The sequence below is a fragment of the Cydia amplana genome, chromosome 15 (assembly GCF_948474715.1).
Source record: "Cydia amplana chromosome 15, ilCydAmpl1.1, whole genome shotgun sequence".
Classification (NCBI taxonomy): Eukaryota; Metazoa; Arthropoda; class Insecta; order Lepidoptera; family Tortricidae; genus Cydia; species Cydia amplana.
This window is the reverse complement of record NC_086083.1, coordinates 2,111,448-2,134,738: the sequence shown is the minus strand read 5'-3', so window position 1 is coordinate 2,134,738 and position 23,291 is coordinate 2,111,448. Positions and strand designations below refer to the sequence as shown.

Genomic DNA, 23,291 nt, shown 5'->3' with positions numbered 1-23,291 from the left:
AAAAAAATACAAAAAGTTATGTCTTACTGGGGATCGAACCCAGACTTTCTGTGTGCAAACAAAAAAGCGATTGTTTACAAAATACGCCATGATAGTTCTTAGCTAAGCTGACGAAATTCGGCTACTCATTCTCGAATACAAACTAAATATCTAAATACTGCCTAAACCAGCAATACAATTTTTCTGCATTTTTTGCCATTTACTATGTAAATATGTTTAAAAAAGAAAATACTCTTATGATATCGATACGACTATTTGTTTAAGCGCGAGGTATCACAACTCCTCCATTTTTGAAAATTTCCAAAAACGGGATCGACAAAAAAAAATTATTTACTCATAGAATCTGGTCACAAAATTTCACAAGAATCGGTTGAGAATTGTGACCTGTAGAGGAGAACATCCGGACATACAAAAGCAAAATGCCCGAGTCAAAACGTAGACCTTCGCTACGCTTCGGTCAATTACAACCTCTCTTTCGAAAGTCGGTTAAATACAATCATCCTTAACCTTAATGAGCGACAAATCTCAGTTAGCGAGTTCAGAAGCAGATGAGCGGCGACTAAGTGTCTGTTTTGCGCGCCGCTGATGACTTCTGCAAACTTTGCCTGCTTTTTTGTAATCTGGGCTATAACCGCGAAAATCGAAGCAAATTGGTGGCATTTTTCTCTGTCGCTCTAATTAGGCCTTCATTGGAGTAAAAGAGAAGAATCCCCGCAATTTGCCAATTTCGGTTTTCGCGGTAGCCTCTCTAAGTTAAAATAACATATTATTCGCAATTGGGTGGCACTCTCAATGTTATTTTGGAGACAGAACGATAGGTGCTAATGAGTGGTATTTTGACGACTGGTCTGGCCTAGTGGGTGAAGCCGCGGTCCTGGGTTCGAATCCCGTTAAGGGCATTTATTTGTGTGATGGGCACAGATATTTGTTCCTGAGTCTTGGTTGTTTTCTATGTATTTGTATATAATGTATACATATATCGTTGTCTGAGTATCCGCAACACAAGCCTTCTTGAGCTTAATCTGTGTAAGAATATCCTATAATATTTATTTATTTATTTATTTTCGGATCAAAATACGAAACTTAGTGCTAGGCATATATTATATTTTACGTAAATGATATTTGTGATATTTTTCTGTTTGGTTGACTGGTAGAGAATGCCATGAGGCATTAAGTCCGCCATTTGTATTTTTATGTGTTTATGTAATGTAAGCATGTCGTTTTAAAATGGGAGCGTAATTTGGATAGAACTGTGTCCGATGATATAATATTCAGAACCAGGGATGTTGCGAACATCCGCATCCGCATCCGCAACCGCGGAACTTCCGCATTATTTTCAACATCCGCATCTGCATCCGCATCCGCATAAAATCGATGCGGAGCTTATGCGGATGCGGATGTCGAACAAGTCGGTACAGGAACGTCTTAGCGGCGGCGTAAGTGCTAGGTAATTTCGTCATTACCTATAACGAAATAGTCTAGATCCAGAAAAGTCGGCGAGGTTGCTGTTTATTAAATATAACGCACCTATATTCTTGCTCAAATTTAATATTAGTATAATTCAACTTTAATAAAAAAATATGTACTAAAAATGTAATATATGACGTTTTCTAAGTACCTAAACTTGACATTCGCATCCGCATCCGCATCCGCATCCGCGGATGTGAGTCTTTAAATATCCGCATCCGCGTCCGCGGATGTCAAAAAATCTGCATCCGCAACATCCCTGTTCAGAACAATACCTATCGCGTTAGTTTTCCCAAACAGACGGCTACTATACAGAACTAAATTTTGTTCGTTATTCCAGCCGGTGTATTACTCGTATTCAAATTACACCCTTTTCCATTGAGAAGGGTTCAAACTATTAGCATTGTCCTGCCTCCACAGAATATAGTACGCAGACACCGCATTATAAAGCATCCAAATAATTATAATATTACTAGCGACCCGCCCCGACTTCGCACGGGCACAGGGCGGACACGCCATACATCAAAAATCATTTCCGTTTATGTGTGCGCGGCAAGTCTGTACACGCGTCATTGTGTATGTGTGGGTAAATAGCTTTACTGAGAGGACGCCAGAAGGCCCAGAAGTCCGCCATTCATGTCGCGGTCAGTCGCGGGGCGAGGTAATGCGAGTCGGGGCGGGGCGGTGCGATGGCCGTTCTGTATGATAATACTATTACTTATTCTGTGGCACGGGTAAACCTTAACAAATTATACACCTACTCGTAAACCTTCCTCAAGAATCACTCTATTGATTGGTTAACACCGCATGAAAATCCGTTCACTATTTTTGAGTTTATCGCGAACATACAGACAGACTGACTTTGTTTTATAAGATGTATTGGTAGATACAGATACATTGTTGATGTTTGCTTGTATGTATAGTACATTACATACCTACCTAGGCAGGTGAATTCGTGAATGCTCCAGATGGCCGGTGTTTGTGGCCACTACCTACCTAATACTCATCGAGACAATAAAATTCTAAAAGAAAAAAAAAGCTTTTACAAGCTGTTTGGAGCTTGTAAAAGCTTTTTTTTTTCTTTCTTTCATTTCATCTAGGATGTGATCTACGTATTCTCTCTAATGTATGCAGGAATTAGCTGAATAGCAGGCGGCTATTAGTCGTATTAATTTTCTGTTTGCAGCGTTAGTTGTATTATTACTTAGCCCATAAATATTGTTAGCGCTGAAATTTTGTAGTTTATTTTGTAAGGTCAGTTCTGATAATTTACGAGGTGACCTACATAGTAATAAGTTTATCCGAGGATAATTTATGTCTTTGCTATAGCTAGATAGATTTTACGACGGGAATTAATAAACTCAACTCGTAGATATATTAATTGTATATAAGCTTGTGTACATATTGCAGGAGATTTTAGATGTAGGTGTATATTTTGCATGCTGCCATCCAGCTAAATGTGTGATGCTTTTTCAATTTGTAACACCTACTTACGACCTTTTGTTAAACGGGCGTTTTCTAAAATAAATATCGAAAACCTGATTCTTTCAAATCTGGACATTCTTTGGGCTCATTCTACTCAGAATCGACAGCATTCTCCATCCTTCCATTAAAAAAAGATGTCCCAAAATGTCCATTCCATTACGTCACGTTTTATTATGAGAAAAAATTTCACTGTGGAATGTACAATTTTCATACAAATTTTTGGGACAAGTTTTTTTATCATCAGGATTGAATATGCTAGTTATTCTGAGTTGAAAGAACCCAAAAACACCAGGATCTGTGAGAATCGGGTTTTCAATATTTATTTTAGAAAACGCGCAACCGCATTTTAACGCAAATAAAGAGCTTACTTACTACTTACTTACTAACCTTATTTATCCGATATTCAATTGAGTACTTATCCGAACTCTTTTTATTTTTATTATTTAAACTTTATTGCACAGTAAAAATATACAGTGACAAAAGGCGGACTTAATCCTACACGGCATTCTCTACCAGTCAACCTTTAGGCCAAACATAGAGAAGCATAGTTGGTGCGGGGTATGTAAAGAACACTAAAACTTGATGCTTAAAATTAATAGGCACAAATAAAAATGTAATGTTAAGGTATAATAAATATATAGGTATACAACAATAATATATACGTATATGATTGTTGTATAAATCTTTTTTCTTATGTTTCATATTTTAACGTTAATTGTAGATACTTACGTCAAATTTTAATATATTGTACTGTTTTAATTTATTCAATTGATGGCCATGTTTCTATTCATTAAAGGTTATAAAAGTATAACATTAATTTAACCCAAACTGTGCCTAATTGGCACAAAAATATGCAAACTGCGCTGTGAAATTAATCCCACCAATTCAAAGCCTTGTGAAGTCACACTATCGCTTTTATAGCAAGTGCCGCAAACCGGCCCGAGACACAAGCAGAGGCGGGGGCAAGTTTAAGAGCCCATCAACGTGCACACTAGGCGCGCTAAATAATCGTGATTATTTAAATTTAACGAAATATATTTAAAAAAGGGGGCCGCTACGTACTGTATAATGTTGCTGGATTTGTCAATCTATGCGTCCAAAGTTAAAACAGCAGTTTTTGTTTTGAGTTCAAATTTAAATAATCACGATTATTTAGCAGTGGCGCTAGTGTGCACGTTGATGGGCAGTTAAATAGATCGTCATTCATCAGGGTTATTGGCCACTACAGAGTAATGGGCCTCTCTTAACAATATGGTTTCAATTGGCTTGTTTCTTCTGATTTGTTAGGAAAGGCCAATTACTATATCCTCGTGCCGCCCAAGAAAAAAAACGCAAGATCAGCTAAACGCCCAGTGTGCAATATATGAGACATAATATTTTGAAGTCGTAACTGCCCACGCACTTCAAAAAAATTTTTTTAACGATTATATATTTTAATAAAACAAAAAAAAACATTTATTTCAGACTTTCAGTCCATACACTTACAACTAACTAACTACAAACTAAATTTAACTTAAAAACAAAGTTTTGTACGGAACACTAATAATATGAGCTAGACTATAAATAGTGTTTGACAGGAGCCAGGCACATACACCGGTAATAACTACATACACTCATGTGTATGTAGCCACCACCGAGTGTACCCCGGCCCAGTGCGCAAGAAGCTGACTGTCCATCCTGTCCGCTATAACAGTCAGGAGACTGTTTCGACTGTCCCGCAGGTGCCGCAGTGCAGCCGCGCAGCGCGCGCGCATGATGGCCGGGAACCCGTTCACGCGCGCATCCGCGAACATCCCGGACGCGCTGCACCAGCGAGGCAGCCGCAACAGTGCCCTGAAGGCATTGTTGTATTGGATGCGTAGGTCGTTTAGCGACCTTTGCGTATAGCTGGTCCATAGTGCACATGCATAGAAAGTCGTGCAAAAGGCTCGAAACAAGGTTATCTTTACCGGCGTAGTGCAGCGCCTAAATCTATGTGCCAGCATATTCGCTCTAGTCGCCAACGCCCTACGCTCCCTTTTTATATCCTCGTCATCCCTCATGTTATCACACACTACATGTCCTAGGTACTTAAATAACAGACACCCGTTTTAAAGGCACGCCATTAAGCAATACTGGGGGAAAGTCATCTGAACGTTTATTACTAGGCTTAAAAATCATAAATTCACTTTTGGTACAGTTATACTTAAGGCCATGACTAGCAGCATAATGCTCACATACACTCAGCAGTTTCCTAAGCCCTCCTACCGAGGGGCTCAGCAGCACCATATCGTCCGCATAGCTAATTTTATTGAAACTAGTGTCTTGTATGCGACAACCAACATGCATGCTGCTGAGCCTCTCGATAAGTGCATGTATATATAATGTTAAACAATTTAGGGGAAGTTAACCCCCCCTGTCTCACCCCACAGTCAAGGCCATATTCATCAGACATTGCATCGCCCCACTTAACAACATTAATTTGACTAGAGTACCAATATCTAAAAACATGTATTATTTCTTTAGGTACCTTTGCATCATAAAGCTTTTTCCATAAAATCTCATAATTTACTAAATCAAAGGCTTTGGATAAGTCAAGATAGCACGCAAATACAGGGGTTTTTCTACTAGTATAGTATCTAACAGTTTCCTTCATGCAAACTATTGCACTCTCCGTGGACAGACCAGGCCTGAACCCAAACTGAGCACTGTGTAATTGCAGGTAGTTATCAAGCTCTGCATTAAGCAAACTGTCAAACACTTTAGACAGAACAGTGGCTAGTGAAATTGGCCTATAATTATTTAAAGATGACACATCTCCAGTTTTATTTTTAATAATAGGTACAACAACTGTTCTTATCATTTCACTTGGAACAAACGAGTGAGTCAAACAAAAGGAAAAAAGCATTGCAAGTAACCTTGGCAAATGGGGCCCTGCATGCTGGAGATGCTCGATGCTCAAACCATCATGGCCCGGGGACTTTTCTCTCTTCATATCCTTAATGACCCGAGCCACCCTGGCCGCAGAGAATTTGGTAATGGTAACACAAGCCCCGGCCATGACAGTTCCAGCCCCTGGCACCCCCCCACTCAAGGTCAGTGGTGATTTTACAGAAAAATGCTCCTTAAACATGTTAGCAATGTCCTTTGGCTCAGTCGAGTTGTCAATACTCACAGACAGTCCAGGTCTACTGTTAAGCTTATTAGTATGTTTCCAAAAAGTACGAAAGTCTTTATTAAAGTGATAAGAAGCAATTTTGTCAAGCTTTAATTGTTCCTGATTTAATTTACAACTTAATAAACTTAATCAACTTTTATTTAACTTTAAGGCATTTAATCAAACATTGCTATAACGCAGCCTCTGACTATTATAAATAGTTACATAAAAAGCAAAGAAAGTAAAAAATAGGTGTGTAAAATTTTTTTTTGGTACCTTAAGGACTACTTTTGTATGTACGTTAACCTTCATATCTGACACTAAAATGCTTTATAAAATGCTCCGAAAAATAGTTACACAGCCTGCTTAACATAAAACTTAATATCCTTTTTATTTATAAAAGTTATTGTATGTTTGCTGTAATTCAGTACCTATCACTTTCTTGGAAACATTATTTTTTTCACTAAGAATGTAAATATTTGGTTCATCACCAGGAAGTTCGTATTCGGGATCGTAAATTTTATTATGTGATGGCAAAAAGTCTTCCAGCTTGTATTCATCGAGTAAATCATCATGCAGACCTAAAAATAAATTCTCAAAGAAGAACCTTGAGTTGTAGATTATAATATGAATTTTTATAACAGTAACGCCTAGTGTGCAATATGATGTACATAATGTTACGATTAAGGAATAAAAATATTGATTAGTGCCTTTGTAAAAAAATAACAGTATATTATCAGTGTACAGTAGTGCAGAATCTGGCCTCTGCAGAGTGGCTGTATGGCTTAGAAATAACCTCCTTACGCTTAATGCCAGCAAAACGAATTATATATGTTTCAGTAAATATGACAGTTCGCAACCTAATGTTAACTTAAAACTAAAAATACACATGTGTAACCAAGATGATCCTTCCCCCTGTGAATGCATCGAACTGGCAAAAGTAAAATTTACAAAATATCTAGGTGTACTACTTGACCAACGCCTCTCATGGCACATGCAACTGGAAAATGTAAACAATAGAATAAGAAAACTTAACTGGATTTTCAAGATTTTTAGATATATTACTAGTAAGGAACTACTGAATCAACTGTATATTACATTGGCACAACCTGTCATGAGCTACTGTATTACTGTCTGGGGTGGCGCTGCCAAAACAAAATTTTTAGAGGTGGAGAGAGGGCAACGCTGCCTGCTCAAGGTGATGTACTCAAAACCATACAGGTTTCCTACAAAGAAACTGTATGAAATTAGTGACCAATTAACCATCAGGAAGCTGTATGTTTTGAGTACAACACTCAGGCTACACAAAACCCTAGAGTTTAACCCTACAAATGAAACCCGACGACGCAAAAACAATGTTGCCCCCCTATCTAGCTATAAATCTATGTTTGCCAAAAGGCAATATAAAGCGCAATCGGCATACATCTATAACAATGTAAACAAGCTAATCGATATCCATCCACTACTGTTGTATAAGTGTAAGATAGAACTCACTAAATGGCTGAAACAACTAAGTTATGATGATACAGAGTCATTACTGTACCGCGTTAATTATTAACTAAACATAACATATTGGCAGAACTCATACGCTAATCCACACACGCACGCAAATACACACACTCACACACACACACACACACACACACACAAACACGCACACATTCATTCATTCATGTATCCTCATAATAAACATAGTATTTAATTAGGTTAGAATACTAAATAACAGCATGAAATACCTAAAACATTCTTTAAAATAAAAATAGATAATATTAGTTATAAGTAGTTTACAAATAAAATAAGTTACTTGCTTATGTATAATGTAGGGTTTTTGGTATTTAGCATACCTATTTAATTCGTTTTTAAAGTTACGGGTAGTTTGAAATAAGACCTAGCATACCTACTTAATACGTTTTTAAAGTTAAGGGTAGTTTGAAATTGAAGACTGTTATTGGTTGGGTATAAAAAGAAAGACACTTGGCGGACAGCTCTCTTTGGTTGTTGAGTCGTGCTAGCAGGCGGTTGTCAAGAGAAGAGATTATTGTGAATTGGAAGAAGACAAGAAAATAAATGGATAAATATCTTCGAGGTGTTGTTATTTTTACACTTCAGAAGTGTGCAGAACGTAAGTACACGCCTACTGCTATTACTTATTGATTTAGTGAGATAACGGATAACATGACCCTTATTCTGAGCTTGGAGATAATTAATTAACTATACGAAATTCTAATGGATTACGTAAGAAATATGGTACTGGTAACATTTTTATTTAATTTAAATGAGTACCTGCATCATTTATTAATAATATTATGATGATTATGATTATAGGCTATCTAATTGCATATCAGTTAAACTTAGGTTAGTTTGACCCATAAATGTAATTAAATGGAAATAATATCAATGTGTAATCATAAGAATATATGCGTCAGTTGGTCGAGAATTCAAAGTATTTAACCACCATGCCACCGACAGCTAGGCATAATAATGTTCAGTTAACAAAATCAAGTACACGTGTTCTTCTTAATAAATAGATACGTGACTGTAGTTATTAACTTCTTTGCTACTTACTCACCCACACACATGTGGGAATTAGGCAGAATATGTCAACACGTGGGTCTTGATATGTGTTGGTTGGAGTATTCAAGGGTGCCTTAATTTTCATTATTTCTTCACTACGGCGCATAGTTTCAGAGATAAATTGATATTTATGATTTATAACCAGGTCTCGCAATTTAATTGAAGATTTTGAGTTTTGATTTTGATCCTTAATGTTAAAATTTGTGGAATATGAGTAGATGGCTTACTATGCAAACGGGGCATTGAATTTTCAGTCATTTTTTTTGCTACGACGCATAGTTTTTGAGATAAATGAATGTTTATAATTTGAACTACCATTAAACATTATTTTGTCATATAATTCCTTTATAGTTTATAAGGTATTATGATATAGTATATAGGTATATGTAACACCGGATACTTTTACGTTTCATGCCGAGTTGTTGGAGAATATGGCTGACGATGACTCATGATGATCAACGGCGCTTGCGAACACCAGAAGCCTCGGTCTTCGCGAAAGGGAATGTAGCTGGAATAACAGCGGCAGTGAAAAAGGAATCCAGACCGAAGCAGAGTCCTGTTGTGAAAGTCAGGAGTAACCCCGCTTCGACAGCCTTAGCGAGAGGCACGCGCCACTGGACATCAGGTCATGTACACCTATTTACTATTATATTATGAATGATTTGATATGGTAATGTGTGTTAGATACCGTGAATTGCTTGACTTCATCTCGTTCATCGACATCTAGCACATATAACATAAGTATAAGATGAATATATTGCCAGAGGATAAGTTGAGAAAAATAAATTTGATGAACCGATAGAAACTATTACTTGTGTACCAATTATGAGAATTTTTTGCCTAAATATGTCAATGCGATATAATAACGCGTATATATCTTATCTTACGAAATAATAGATACGATCTATGAGTGGTTCTCAACCGGTCAGGCCTTTGACCAACTTTTGTGATTTCTATTTGAACTGCAAGGAAGCTCCACATTTATAATGCCATCTGATTATAAACAAAATTGGACAATAATTAGCTCATTAACGGCACATTTTCTGTGAATTGATTGATTTGTTGCTTTGTTTATTTATTGGTCGAGTATCGAGTATCGAGTATCGAGTATCGAGTATCGAGTATCGAGTATCGAGTATCGAGTATCGAGTACGAGTATCGAGTATCGAGTATCGAGTATCGAGTATCGAGTATCGAGTATCGAGTATCGAGTATCGAGTATCGAGTATCGAGTATCGAGTATCGAGTATCTAGTATCGAGTATCGAGTATCGAGTATCTAGTATCTAGTATCTAGTATTGGAGTCATTTGGTTTATTGAATTATACGAGTCATTTGGTTTATTGAATTATAGTCATTTGGTTTATTGAATTATAGTCATTTGGTTTATTGAATTATAGAGTCATTTGGTTTATTGAATTATAGTCATTTGGTTTATTGAATTATAGTCATTTGGTTTATTGAATTATAGTCATTTGGTTTATTGAATTATAGAGTCATTTGGTTTATTGAATTATAGAGTCATTTGGTTTATTGAATTATAGAGTCATTTGGTTTATTGAATTATAGAGTCATTTGGTTTATTGAATTATAGAGTCATTTGGTTTATTGAATTATAGAGTCATTTGGTTTATTGAATTATAGAGTCATTTGGTTTATTGAATTATAGTCCTTTGGTTTATTGAATTATAGAGTCATTTGGTTTATTTAATTATAGTCATTTGGTTTATTGAATTATAGATTCATTTGGTTTATTGAATTATAGAGTCATTTGGTTTATTGAATTATAGAGTCATTTGGTTTATTGAATTATAGAGTCATTTGGTTTATTGAATTATTGAGTCATTTGGTTTATTGAATTATAGAGTCATTTGGTGTATTGAATTATAGAGTCATTTGGTTTATTGAATTATAGAGTCATTTGGTTTATTGAATTATAGAGTCATTTGGTTTATTGAATTATAGAGTCATTTGGTTTATTGAATTATAGAGTCATTTGGTTTATTGAATTATAGAGTCATTTGGTTTATTGAATTATAGAGTCATTTGGTTTATTGAATTATAGAGTCATTTGGTTTATTGAATTATAGTCCTTTGGTTTATTGAATTATAGAGTCATTTGGTTTATTTAATTATAGTCATTTGGTTTATTGAATTATAGATTCATTTGGTTTATTGAATTATAGAGTCATTTGGTTTATTGAATTATAGAGTCATTTGGTTTATTGAATTATAGAGTCATTTGGTTTATTGAATTATTGAGTCATTTGGTTTATTGAATTATAGAGTCATTTGGTGTATTGAATTATAGAGTCATTTGGTTTATTGAATTATAGAGTCATTTGGTTTATTGAATTATAGAGTCATTTGGTTTATTGAATTATAGAGTCATTTGGTTTATTGAATTATAGAGTCATTTGCTTTATTGAATTATAGTCATTTGCTTTATTGAATTATAGAGTCATTTGCTTTATTGAATTATAGAGTCATTTGCTTTATTGAATTATAGAGTCATTTGCTTTATTGAATTATAGAGTCATTTGCTTTATTGAATTATAGAGTCATTTGCTTTATTGAATTATAGAGTCATTTGCTTTATTGAATTATAGAGTCATTTGCTTTATTGAATTATAGAGTCATTTGCTTTATTGAATTATAGAGTCATTTGCTTTATTGAATTATAGAGTCATTTGCTTTATTGAATTATAGAGTCATTTGCTTTATTGAATTATAGAGTCATTTGCTTTATTGAATTATAGAGTCATTTGCTTTATTGAATTATAGAGTCAATTGGTTTATTGAATTATAGAGTCAATTGGTTTATTGAATTATAGTCATTTGGTTTATTGAATTATAGAGTCGTTTGGTATAGAGTCGTTTGGTTTATTGAATGATCGAGTCGTTTGGTTTATTGAATGATCGAGTCGTTTGGTTTATTGAATGATCGAGTCGTTTGGTTTATTGAATGATCGAGTCGTTTGGTTTATGGAATGATCGAGTCGTTTGGTTTATTGAATGATCGAGTCGTTTGGTTTATTGAATGATCGAGTCGTTTGGTTTATTGAATGATCGAGTCGTTTGGTTTATTGAATGATCGAGTCGTTTGGTTTATTGAATGATCGAGTCGTTTGGTTTATTGAATGATCGAGTCGTTTGGTTTATTGAATGATCGAGTCGTTTGGTTTATTGAATGATCGAGTCGTTTGGTTTATTGAATGATCGAGTCGTTGGTTTATTGAATGATCGAGTCATTGGTTGATTGAATTATAGTCATAATTTATAGTCATTGGGCTTGAATTATAGTCATTGGGCTTGAATTATAGTCATTGGTTGATTGAGTCATTGGTTGATTGAATTGTAGAGTCATTGGTTGATTGAATTGTAGAATCGTTGGTTGATTGAATTGTAGAATCGTTGGTTGATTGAATTGTAGAATCGTTGGTTGATTGAATTGTAGAATCGTTGGTTGATTGAATTGTAGAATCGTTGGTTGATTGAATTGTAGAATCGTTGGTTGATTGAATTGTAGAATCGTTGGTTGATTGAATTGTAGAATCGTTGGTTGATTGAATTGTAGAATCGTTGGTTGATTGAATTGTAGAATCGTTGGTTGATTGAATTGTAGAATCGTTAGTTGATTGAATTGTAGAATCGTTGAATTATTGAATTGTAGAATCGTTGAATTATTGAATTGTAGAATCGTTGAATTATTGAATTGTAGAATCGTTGAATTATTGAATTGTAGAATCGTTGAATTATTGAATTATTGAATTGTAGAATCGTTGAATTATTGAATTGTAGAATCGTTGAATTATTGAATTGTAGAATCGTTGAATTATTGAATTGTAGAATCGTTGAATTATTGAATTGTAGAATCGTTGAATTATTGAATTGTAGAATCGTTGAATTATTGAATTGTAGAATCGTTGAATTATTGAATTGTAGAATCGTTGAATTATTGAATTATTGAATCATATTTTTAATTCATAGGTTACTGCAGTTAATGTTGCAGCATTACATTGAAATGATTTTAATATGATGATTTTAATATAAGCGATAATGAAGAGTGCATGGTTGAACCTGTAGAACTCACCACAATTAAACCGAGATCGAGGAGGATTGATGGCCTCTTATTGGTTATATTATTATGTTTAAATATTATGTTTAAATTAAGACTTGATAAAAATAGATGTACAATAATAAACATTATCTCATTACTAGATAAGCTGATATATTAAATAATGCATGAACTATAAAAAACTCGTCAAATAATAGTAGATTACCATTGAGGCAGAGATAATTTAATAATAAGAGATATTAATTTCAACTGGGAGGTTATTAAAGACACGTATTGCGGTAAAGAATTCACTTTTATACTTTTACTTATTGCCGAACTTGAAATTTGATAATTATATTTATACTAGTGCGCAAATCGTAATTAAAAGATTTATTCTTAATATTTTATGTTTACTAAAAGGCGAAGCTCCAGTATGTAGATCTCAATTAACGCAAGTATTTCCTTGAAGAAATCTCTGAGTGGATATTGGTGATACATGTTGCGTGGGCAGTTTTCTTACAACCTAAACATAATTACAACGTCGTCGTAATCACCCCAGTAGTTAAATGATACCATATTTCAGTTACAAAATATGCGATTCCATGGTATACATTTTTGATTGTATTCTAGAACAAGTCGGAAGGTACGGATAGGTAAAACATCAGGTTTTTGCAGTTCTATCGTTTATGTCTGCCATGTAACATTTGAAACGTATAATTTATTTAATTCAACGTGTAGAGAAAATATTACTGGTCCTTTTTCTGCGGAAACACGCCTATTTAGGTGCTATGTTTATTCCCGAACTGCGGGATTTGGTATGCTGTAAAGACGTTTAGTGAATTAATATACTGTTCAAGTCTTTCATAAAACAATATGCATATTATAAAAAAATCTAATAGTCTGAAAATCCCAACGCGTCTTGCGATTGATGGACTAAGTACTTTGTCAGCTTGGATAAATCCTAACAAGCTAGAATATACGACCTTCTCTGAAAACATTGGGAGGGGAGCTATTAGGTATAGGTTTTTAGTACCAGATGATTAATGCATTGTTAATGGGAACATAATAGGTCAAGTTGTACACAATAATTACTTAATTATCGCTGTTATTCATCATAGTAATATTTTATAAATTATAGTCAGGGTTAAAGTTACTGAAAGGTTCTCGGGAAATATTCCTGTCTCAAGAGTGAGGTTTATAATTGAAGATTTCTTGACATGATAATGGAAAATGATGTTGAAGCCACGAGAATTTGATTTGATTCGTGTGCTGACACAGCTAAGTACTACCATTTTAGAAAAGATTTGAACTGGTTCATATTATATATGGCAGGAAGATTGATAGTGCTTCAGTCACGAGAATTGAATTGGTTCGTGTACTCTGTTGTTTCAGTCACGAGAATTGAATTGGTTCGTGTACTATTTACCTGCAGATAGAGATGATCATTACTCATGAAAATCGAATAATAAATGGCAATTAATGATCTGTTACCCTGAATTACTAGTCAAGGTGTACACTGTTGTGATTATTAACCCAATGTTGGATATTTTTAGCAAGTTGAGCGCCGCACCTCTACCGGCGTCCCCCGCCTCGCGCCGCCTGAGTCCGATGCGAGCCGTCTCCAGCAGGAGCCCGCCTCGCGCCGCCAGAGTCCGGTGCGAGCCGTCTCCAGCAGGAGCCCGCCTCGCGCCGCCAGAGTCCGGTGCGAGCCGTCTCCAGCAGGATGTCTCCGGCAGAAGAGTAACAATTTTAACCCTTCGTATGCTTTAGTCGAAATTTACCACTGAATTAATAACCTTGAAACTGTAAATTCTAGTCCAAATTGTGTGGCAGGCATACGAAAGGTTATTTAGATGATGTTTTTGAGATTTTGACTTGCTGATGCCTGATTGAAACTGTTTCGTATCCTATGCGATTAGTGTATCCACTGTTAAGTAGTATACGTAGTCTGTCGGCCAAGTGTAGGGTTTCCACCTGGCACGTGTATGAGGACATACACGGAGTCAGGATGGACGAGTGTAGGGTTTTTGGTATTTAGCATACCTATTTAATTCGTTTTTAAAGTTACGGGTAGTTTGAAATAAGACCTAGCATACCTACTTAATACGTTTTTAAAGTTAAGGGTAGTTTGAAATTGAAGACTGTTATTGGTTGGGTATAAAAAGAAAGACACTTGGCGGACAGCTCTCTTTGGTTGTTGAGTCGTGCTAGCAGGCGGTTGTCAAGAGAAGAGATTATTGTGAATTGGAAGAAGACAAGAAAATAAATGGATAAATATCTTCGAGGTGTTGTTATTTTTACAATAACATTTCCTATAATAAGTAATAATAAGACTGTTTAGTTATGGAGGAGCGGGGCACCCTGATACAGGTTCACTCACCTAAAAGGAAGTCCCAACCACTGATGGCAAATTGTATAATACTAAATAAGGAAATAAAATATTTTTCATTTTCATTTTCATTTTCATATTTCAATAAATCAAACGTTAACGATAATTTTTATGTCACTCTCAAAACCAAAAAGTAATGATTCATTTAATAAATCAAGATTATATACCCATGTGTCGTGCGCGATGGCGGCATGTTTGAATAATTGCGGAAGTAGAACACTTGTCTATGAGTATCTGTTAAACGTCAGCTGTCAAAGTAGTCGCCAAAGAATTGACAATTCACGACCTCTAGGTGAATTCCAATTTAACGTGAAAATTTAAAACTGACATCTGATAAACTTTTATGTATTGTACTGTAGGGCTAAGATGGCCGGCTCTTTATCATTTGTCACCATGGCTGTCACGTTCTTACAAATATGTAAGTGCGAAAATGACGCATAGCATGACAGGTGATAAAAATGCGACCATGATAGCTGGTCTGGGCGTTTAGCTCTGAATTTAATTTCTAAAGTCTGGGCAGTTATGCTGAGTGTCACTTTGTACAATGTATTGCACATTGGGCGGCACGAGGATATAGTGGCCAATAACGTTAGCACTATTAGCAGTTACCCTAGCGGGAAAGTAAAATGAAAAAAATGAAAAGTATTTAAGGATGTCCCACGCTAGGGACACTTAGGGTCATGTATTCTAAGTCCGGGTCCGGGTGTTCGACACTTCATTTTCTATGAAGTATTTTGTATCTTGGCTCTTGAATGGATCGGTGAGCCATTCAGGAAAGAGAAATAAAAGTATTTCTGCACAAGTAATTTAAAGGTAGGCATCACTTCAGTTTTTTTCTGATTTAGGCTAATTAATTTCTCAAATTTCTAATTAGTTTGCCGATGCCGCCGCGTTAGTGCCGTAATTACGGCGTTCATTTATTCACTCATTTTATCAAGAAAATTATCAGACACAGAAGCGACAACAACGACGCTACAATAATGCAGCTGCAGTTGATATCGGAACGTCACCTTAATTAAGCAAAACTATCCATATAAAAACTCAAAAATGCGCGTTTTCCCAGAGATAAAACCTAGCTAGATCAATTTTTCGCCCCCGAAACCCCCCATATAGCAAATTTCATCGAAATCGTTAGAGCCATTCCCGATATCCCCGAAATATATATACATATAAATAAATTAATATACAAGATTTGCTCGTTTAAAGGTTTTAGATAGATAAATATAAATTGCTAAGATCTCATTAGTCTCATGAGTGGGAATAATAATATTTCAAATCTTAAATTCCGCTGTATTCTTGTACCTTAAACCCCAAACTGCAAGGTTGGCGGAGTAGAAATTAATTAGAGAAAGCTGGCAAACTTGCCGTGGCCTCGCTTATTAGGCTTTAGGCAAAAATATATGAGACAGCGAGACTGTCAGGCAGGCCTTTATGCCTCCTTAAGGAGTAAGGACGTGCGAAGAGGTAAGGTATGATAATGGCTTGTATTAGCTGGAGGATTTTATAAAGGTTAAGAAGTAGTTCGTTGGTAATTGTTATATATGGGTACCTATATTTATGTGGGTAGGCAGTTGCGTAATAAATACTTGCCAAGGAACAAGTCTTTTATTCAACAGTGGCGGCGAATGGTAAAATTAAGTGTTTTATCGGTAAAAATGACTGGCAAAAGTAAATTTTCGGAGTGTGATGAGAAAACGGGGAATTAGATCTTATATTGCGATAGGTTGGACATGTACCTACTTTTTAGCTACTTAATGGCTAATAATATGGTTTTGGTGTCAATCTTGATAATAAATGTGAGTTAGCTTGAACATAGTTGTTAAAATTAACTAGTTATTATGTTCATGTATATGCAAATAAATAGATGATAAAGTGTAGTTCAGCTTTCTTTGCGATCTTTTTTTCCAAATAATGCTTAGACTAACGAGGATTTTATAAATGTAACTTATTATAGGTAGATTAACATTAAGCTAATCTTACGGTTTAACTCACGTGTTTCAGTCACTCGCGCGCCATTTTCCGGATTAAATTGCTTGACCGTACCTAATTATTAGGTGGTATGGTTGCCCATGTTTATGTCACACATGTATTTACTTAATACAAATATTAATATTTTTCGTCTGTAGTAAGGTAATCATGAGTGAGTAAAATATCATTAAAACTAGCCAAAAACTCATTTTAGTGTAGGTAAAACTCTGTTATTTTGCAATTTCCTGACTTCCAACATAATTCCAGAATCCCCTGCAAAGTTCTATAAGTAGGAACTAAATTCGCCTCAAACTAGGGGGCAAAATGTACGCGTCGCACTTACCAGGGGCAGTATTCTCATTGCTAAGAGAGAGATAGAGATGGTGATTCAAATGCTTACGATGACCAACTTTTTATCTCTCTGTGATAAAAAAACCGCGTATTTTACACGTAACAAATAATTATGGTACCTATTAGGTAACCAGAGTTTTTTTTAATGGGCTTTTAAACCTCGTATTAATATATATGCACTTCACTCTAGCATCCAGTCAAGTAATTCGGTTTTTTATCAACAGTCTGTTAAGTAATTGCAGTCAAACCAAGATAAAAATAAGTATGGCGTTGAGTTGCTCGATTTTAGCTTGGTTGATTGATACCTGACAAATAGTCACATTTTTTAAATTAAAATACAGGATCAAAATGCATTGACACATCTTGAGAATTTCTTTCCAAAATTAGTAACAAACTGAATTTTGAAAAATAAATAGCATACTAGGTACATAGTTCTTGTTTAATGCAGCCGAGCAATCAACGCGCCTGCACTCTGAATGGCACAGTGTTTAAAACTGCGTAGGAAACAGTAGAGTCACAATGAATGGCTGCTTTGCCGATACTTGGAGTCCGCGTATCTCAGACCAGCAGGCTCCATTAGCTGGTAAACCTCAGGATACATTGATAAGCGGAGCGGATAAGTTAGGTTTCATAACAGTAGGGTCTCAATGAATGGCTGCTTTGCCGATACTTGGAGTCCGCGTATCTCAGACCGGCAGGCTCCATTAGCTGGTAAACCTCAGGATACATTGATAAGCGGAGCGGATAAGTTAGGTTTCATAACAGTAGGGTCTCAATGAATGGCTGCTTTGCCGATACTTGGAATCCGCGTATCTCAGACCGGCAGGCTCCATTAGCTGGTAAACCTCAGGATACATTGATAAGCGGAGCGGATAAGTTAGGTTTCATAACAGTAGGGTCTCAATGAATGGCTGCTTTGCCGATACTTGGAGTACGCGTATCTCAAACCGGCAGGCTCCATTAGCTGGTAAACCTCAGGATACATTGATAAGTGGAGCGGATAAGTTAGGTTTCATAACAATAGGGTCTCAATGAATGGCTGCTTTACCGATAGTTGGAGTCCGCGTATCTCAGACCGGCAGGCTCCATTAGCTGGTAAACCTCAGGATACATTGATAAGAGGAGCGGAGAGTAGGTAAGTGTGAACAAAACTTACATATTTAATGGACTTAATGGTGCAAGTTGAAAATATTTTACCGAAAATACTTGTACATAACCTTTTTTAACGCAAATAAATGAAATGAAATTAAGTTTATCTTTCCAGGTGACTTAAGCAGCAAATATCATTCAGATCGCGACTGCAGCAGCGTTACTTTTGCTACGTTAATACTGCAGCGCTGACGCGCGAAATGTAACTATCAATTTCTAAAATGATTAGGTACCTAATTAAAACAAATTACATACTATCGCTATTAGGAAGTAAAATGGAAGCCCCTTCGCCGTTATGTCTTTTTATTTTTATTTTCGCTACTCTACCAGCCCCGCTACGATTCACTCTTAAAACCCTATATTATAATGGTTTACCACAGACGTAGACGTAACGAAGTAATGATGCTGACGCACTCCCAGTTTACTGTATGAAGAATATCTCCTAAATTAAGTTTCATCAGTCATCACACAGGCTATAAATAAAAATCGGCAGGGAAATGTGGTTTTTCGATTGTGGTTATCCGCTCCGCTATCCACTCCGCTATCCGCCCGCTGCCGCTTGCTTCTATACCCCCACATCAATGACAGGGCGTAACCACGGACGTAACGAACTAATGATGCTGACGCACTCCCAGTTTGCTGTACGAAGAATGTCTCCTTCATTTTGTTTCATCACATAGGCTATCGGCAGGTAAATGAGGTGATTCCTTATATAACCAGCTGGCTATCCGCTCCGCTATCCACTCCGCTATCCGCCCCGCTGCCGCTGTGTCTATACCCCCACATCAATGACAGGGCGTAACCACGGACGTAACGAACTAATGATGCTGACGCACTCCCAGTTTGCTGTACGAAGAATGTCTCCTTCATTTTGTTTCATCACAGGCTATCGGCAGGTAAATGAGGTGATTCCTTATATAACCAGCTGGCTATCCGCTCCGCTATCCACTCCGCTAACCGCGCCCCGCTGTCGCTTGCTTCTATACCCCCACATCAATGGCAGGGCGTAACCACGGACGTAACGAACTAATGATGCTGACGCACTCCCAGTTTGCTGTACGAAGAATGTCTCCTTCATCTAGTTTCGTTACCGAGGCCATCTAGATCAGGCAGGTTTTCCTTTGAGCACGTTTTAACGAGTCGTGACATCACGATTTCATAGTCAGTGTTTTTTCCAAAGCACGTAATGAACTCGTCAAAAAGGATATTTGTAGTCTGCAAACGAAAATGAGCAATTCTCAAAAAGTTTGTACATTTCGATCACATCTTAGATTTCTATAAAAATTGGTATGCTAGTAAAATACTTGAAGCTACGTACATGAACACGAAGTAAAGTACATGAAGCTGAATAATTTCCACCACATTTCCCAAAATGTCCCAGAAATTTTCTAAGAAACATTCCTTTTTTGTTACCAGATTTCCTTACACATTTGGTAACAAAAAAAGAATGTTTCTTAGAAACTTTCTGGGACATTTTGGGAAATGTGGTGGAAGTTGTTCAGCTTCATGTACTTTACCGGCATACCAATTTTTATAGAAATCTAAGATGTGATCGAAATGTACAAACGGTTTGAGAATTGCTCAAATAGTAATAAGCTTGCTTTATTTTTGAAATATTACTTATTCACCGACACCCCACAAAGTGGGGTTGAAGCAAAAAGGAAAAAAAAATTATAATGAACGTACTTACCCTAAATTTTGTCATTTTATTTTATTTTTCACTTTGTCAGCATGATTCATAATATTCATATATTATTTATAATATCACCGAATTTAAGCTCTGTACCTACTGATCGTCATCAAGTTTAATCGCGGACTGACGGACAGACACCAGATAGACACATACAGCTATAAGGGTTTCGATACCCTGAAATCGAATTCCCTCTGTAATAGCTATCAACCAATATTTTACCTCAACATTCATTAACATGCTTTTGTATAGCATTATTGGCGTCGCAGCAACATGGATGGTAATGTATGCTCCCGCGGCCAAGGATAGCGGCGACTCATTAAATGGGAACCCAGATACGCTGACCACAGCGAGGCTAGGAGATTAGCGATTTGACCAATAAGCTACATTTTAATTCCTGCGTTCTCTATAAACTCTATAAACGTCGAAAGAGTAGGCCGTAAAGAGGCGCCTAACGCCCTGACTACTAGGACACCCGTTCACTGCGCGTACTAATTCTCGAGTATACACGCAATCTTTGAAAACTTTGACTAACTCAAAATTATGATTAAAAAAATATTAACAATTTTATGGTCTTAAACTGATTTTGATACGACCTTGACGATTGATTTGGTGATTGACGCGCATCTCGTATCAAAATTAGATCAAAACCGTAGCAAATTATTAAATCTCAATCGGGCTTCTACATTGTCTACATTGTCTTTTCCTGACAAACAATCAAACAAATATAATTTTGTCCTAGGAATTAATTTTCTAAATAATAATTAAACACGGGCCGCTAAAATACGAAATTGAAATGTGTAAAGTTAAGAAGTAAATTGCTATAAGAAAATTCGTGTGAAATAGGGCTACGTTTACGAGGGTTGAGTGGTGACAATCCACGGTTTTTTTTTTATCATACCGATATTAGGTGAGGGTCAATCGGTCTAGGAGTACGGGCGGCCGATTGCCTTTGAGTTATATTTGGTAAGTATGTATTTGTTTGAGGTGTTATATTAATAAGTTTTTACTAGGGGCTAATAATAGTTATTTGTTGAATGTTTTTAGATTGTCTATTATGTATTTAGTATAGTTTAAAAAGGAGTCGAGGGCTTCTTCTTTTTCCGTGAGCTTATTTATATTAAACGGGTCTATGTTGTACTTACTGCATATGGTGACAATCCACGGTTTCCTGCCAGCCTATTATGGATAGCTTTATCCATCTTTATCCACGTGATAAAATAACTGTCACTGTTTAACACCGTGGGAAAGAAAGTGACGGACACCGTTTTATCACGCTGTCACGTAGACAAGAACGACCATCATATCCGTACTGGTTAGAAGTGTGGAATAGTTCCGCCAACTATGTGGGTAGGTACCTATAACTGAAAGTAAGATAGTTTATGCTCGGCCTAGAGTAAAATGAATGTTGGAATTCCTTAAGGGTCCCCGGCAAGCTCGGTTCTCCATAAAAACGTAGTTATTTACGCTCTCATTCTAAAACGAGTAGCTAGTTTGCTCTGACACTTTGTACTGGTCATCATTCTCTTGCCCTTGTCCCATTCACTTGGGGTCGGCGCAGCATATCTTTCTTTTCCATACCTCTCTGTCACCCGTCATCTCATCATTCACTTGCGTTCGTTTCATATCATCTCTCACACAGTCCATCCACCTTTTCCTCGGTTTTCCTCTCCTTGTACTTCCCTCCACATTCATTCGTAATACCTTTCTCGTCACAATTTAATTTTAGATTACTTTTATTGTTAGTTTATACTTATGTTGTTGTTCCATAAATTGGTAATACCTGTTCTGTAATTAGTTTATGTAGCTTCAGTAGCCATAGTTAAGAAAAAATACAGTGAATTTAAGTTTTTCACACAAAACTTGTTTTTCCTATATTTTGTGTTTTATAAAATGGAGCTATATAAACTAACTACAGACCTAGATATAACTCATGTGCAAATTGTAATTTCGTTTGTATGGAAAGGTGAAATTCGGCCGAGCTTGCCGGGACTCTTAAGTGAAGGCACCGCATCGTTACATTGCTAACTTTGAATCTAGGTACTTCAAATAAAATGTTTTCATTACTCATGCTCTGAAAGAACCCTCTTCTTCTAAAAGGTGGCAGTTCTGCACCAGAGCATTTTACGTTTCAAGTACCTACGACTAAGTATATGAAATTTTTGACGATAAGCAATTGAAATTTGGGTTTAAATAGATTTTGTTATACAATTTCCATTCTGATATTTAACTCCCGATTCCATAACTAACGATACTTTTGCCTAAATTGTTAATTGATAGTACCCTCAAGATTTACTATAAAAAATTCTACTTCCTCATGTTTAAAAAAAAACACATGCATTTTAATTTTCCTCGTATTCGAAATGAAAACTAGAGTGTTTAACTCGGGTGAAAGGCATCATTTCACCTTCGGACTATTGGCGCTCTCACTGCGTTCGAGCTCCAAACTACCTCGGCAGAAATGTGTGCGTATCATCCCTTAGTTAACAATCTACTATTTCAAACGCTCGTTGAGTGGCCCAACGCTAACCGTTTTAGCCGATTCGCCTAAAACGCCCTGTGCACGATGCAAAGCCCGGAGTTTCCAGAAATTAACGGAAGTTTAAGCACCAGGTAATCTAGGTATCGGTGATTTTCTATTGGGCTAATTGGGCTAGGTTCTCTAGTTTTGAACGTGTCGGGAGCAGATGGAGTGTTTGTATGTGTAGATGTTGATTTTTGTTGAAGTTATGGAAGTTGTTGGTGTTACAAATAATTGATGTAGGTAATTTAATACTTATGTAAGAAATCTTTTAAAAAACTTGTGTGGAAAAGTTGATTCGTTTGTGTAAACTTATATACTTAATTTGATTTGTTCCTTAGTTGTTCAAATACTGTTTTAATACGTGTTTAAAATTTTCATGGAGTAAATTAACATCCCAGTCACAGTAAATATTTTTCGCTGCTCACAAAAATATCCCAGAACGGCTTCCATCAAAGCCATCTGTTTCCGTCAGCACCAAACAGCCAGTTTACCCAATACGAGT

General features: G+C 36.2%; 1 protein-coding gene across 1 annotated transcript; it reads right to left on the bottom strand.

Annotated features, from left to right (window-relative positions):
* Positions 1-4,565: 4,565 nt before the first annotated feature.
* On the bottom strand, positions 4,566-4,994 carry LOC134654762 (uncharacterized). The gene has a single exon (XM_063510233.1). The coding sequence runs from the start codon at positions 4,992-4,994 to the stop codon at positions 4,566-4,568; it is 429 nt and encodes a 142-aa protein (XP_063366303.1).
* Between the last annotated feature and the right edge of the window lie 18,297 nt (positions 4,995-23,291).

What these genes read in the sequence shown, in the direction of transcription:
- LOC134654762 (XM_063510233.1), bottom strand. Translation starts at nt 4,994, where the DNA reads ATGAGGGATGACGAGGATATAAAAAGGGAGCGTAGGGCGTTGGCGACT.